Below are 2,105 nucleotides of genomic sequence, written 5' to 3' on the forward strand. Positions count from 1 at the left end.
TGCAACCAAATGGAGACTGAAAACTGAAATCTATATTTTTCTACCAATATGTTGTGCCCACTTCATGCCACTGTGAAAATCAGCTTTCTATTTATTATGATGCCTTTCCAGTTTTAAGGATCCTGTTACTTCTGGTCTTATTCTTTTTTATAAAACACTTTAGTGTGTGGGTTTATACCTGTGATTGGTGTCACCATCAGTGTTAACACTGTGGGGCAAATTTACTTACACTGTCCAGTCGCGATCCAGAGAAGCGTTCTCCGATGCTGATTCGGGTCTGCCGGGATTCACTAAGGTTCGTGCGCCCGAGGTCCACCAGGTGTCGCTGCGCCGAGGTCCGCCAGAGTTCACCTCCTTCTTGTGAAAGCCGGCGTCAATGCGCCAAAATCCGATTGCATGCGCCAAAATCCCGAGGCAATTCAAGGCAAATCGGAAATCGCCGGGAAACCCGACAAAAGTGCGTAATTTGGACCCTTAATAAATGAGCCCCATTGTGTCTGTTCTTTAACACAGTAAACATCCGCCGTGTATGGAGAGGGCTCATTCCAAGAGCCATCACTGTACAGGCATAAGTTCAGAACACCGTACACGAAGAGTTTTTTTTAATAAGAGGTTAATGCTGAACTTGGGTTGTACAGTGATGTAGTTTGAAACAAATTATATATCTCATGCCCCACAAAGTTTTGTCTTAAGGATATGAGAATTTTATGTTGCCATTGGTGTACTTTACAAGATATGAAATGCTAATTTAGTTTAGTTGTTTAGTTTTTATTTAGTTCATTGTTTATTAGTTGTTTTGTTTTAGTTGTTTATTAGTTTTTCCTGAGGCTAATGATCTGTTAATTACCGGCATCCAAAAAGTTTCACCAAAGGTCACCAGATGTCTCAAGTCCGGCATTTTTAAGCCTAGAACTGCCTGCACTAGATTTAATAAAAGGCCTCTAGTTATAAAGATTTTTTTTTAAGTTTCATTTTAATGTCTTGGTTTCGGAGACTATAAATGATAGGGTTAAATAAAGGAGTAAATACAGTGTGGAATAAGGAAACAATCTTATTTATAAGCGATGAAGTTCCTTTAGATGGGATCATGTATTTAACTATTAGTGTCCCGTAAAATGCGCCCACAACAATAATATGGGAACTGCAGGTAGAAAAGGTTTTTTGTTTGCCAGTTTTAGTTGTTATCTTTGCTATGGCGCGGAATATATACACATAGGTTACAATGATAAAACCAGAAGGAAAGATGAATAGTGGCAGAGAAAACACAAGACCTTCCATTTCTATGACAGAAGTGTCTGAGCAGGAAAGCTTCTGAAGAGGAAACAAATCGCAGTAGAAATGGTCAATGATATTGTCATGACAAAAATCAAAGTTTGCTATGGGTAAAACTCCTGATAGATTAACAGTATGTCCCACCAACCATGGCCCTAGGGAAAGATATATCTGGCATTTGATATCCATAATACTAGAGTATCTTAGGGGGTTGCAGATGGCCAAGTATCGATCATAGGACATCATTGACAGAAGATAACATTCAGTAATAATTGTACCAGTATAGAAGTATAACTGAGAGATGCATTCAAGATAAGTCATTTTCTTTCCTCCTTGAAGAATGGCACCGAGCATATTGGGAACAATGTTTGTAGAAATCAGGAGATCAGAAATGGAAAGATGACAAAGGAAGTAATACATGGGGAACTGGAGCTGGACATTGGTGGAAACCAAAATAATGATAAGAAGGTTCGCTACAACTGTAAAAAGAAAGATGATCAAGAAAACAATGAAGAACACAATACTGAAGCTGTGGAGGTTTCCAAAACCCAATAGAATGAATTCTGTCACTCCTGTTTCATTCATTGCAAGCAAAATGAATCATCAGATCTGTTATCTGGAATGGAAACTCCAAGGCTGCATAGAGTAGAGAAATAAGTATATTTATCAAAAAGTGTTTTGTACAAAAAAAAGTCCATTCAGTCAAGTTTGTAAAAATGGTAGCAGGCTATTGGTGGAGTAACGTTTGGCCACCAAGACCCATAACAGCTAACATAATTTAGGCAGTTTAAATAAAATTATAAGTAATCTTACATATTGTGCCCACATTTTAA

At 38.0% G+C, this 2,105-nt stretch overlaps 1 protein-coding gene across 1 annotated transcript; it reads right to left on the reverse strand.

The window, feature by feature from the left end:
- Positions 1–945: 945 nt before the first annotated feature.
- Positions 946–1,857, reverse strand: LOC140065979 (olfactory receptor 10A7-like). The gene has a single exon (XM_072113541.1). The coding sequence runs from the start codon at positions 1,855–1,857 to the stop codon at positions 946–948; it is 912 nt and encodes a 303-aa protein (XP_071969642.1).
- Positions 1,858–2,105: the final 248 nt, after the last annotated feature.

The sequence above is a fragment of the Engystomops pustulosus genome, chromosome 6, assembly GCF_040894005.1.
Source record: "Engystomops pustulosus chromosome 6, aEngPut4.maternal, whole genome shotgun sequence".
Taxonomy (NCBI): Eukaryota; Metazoa; Chordata; class Amphibia; order Anura; family Leptodactylidae; genus Engystomops; species Engystomops pustulosus.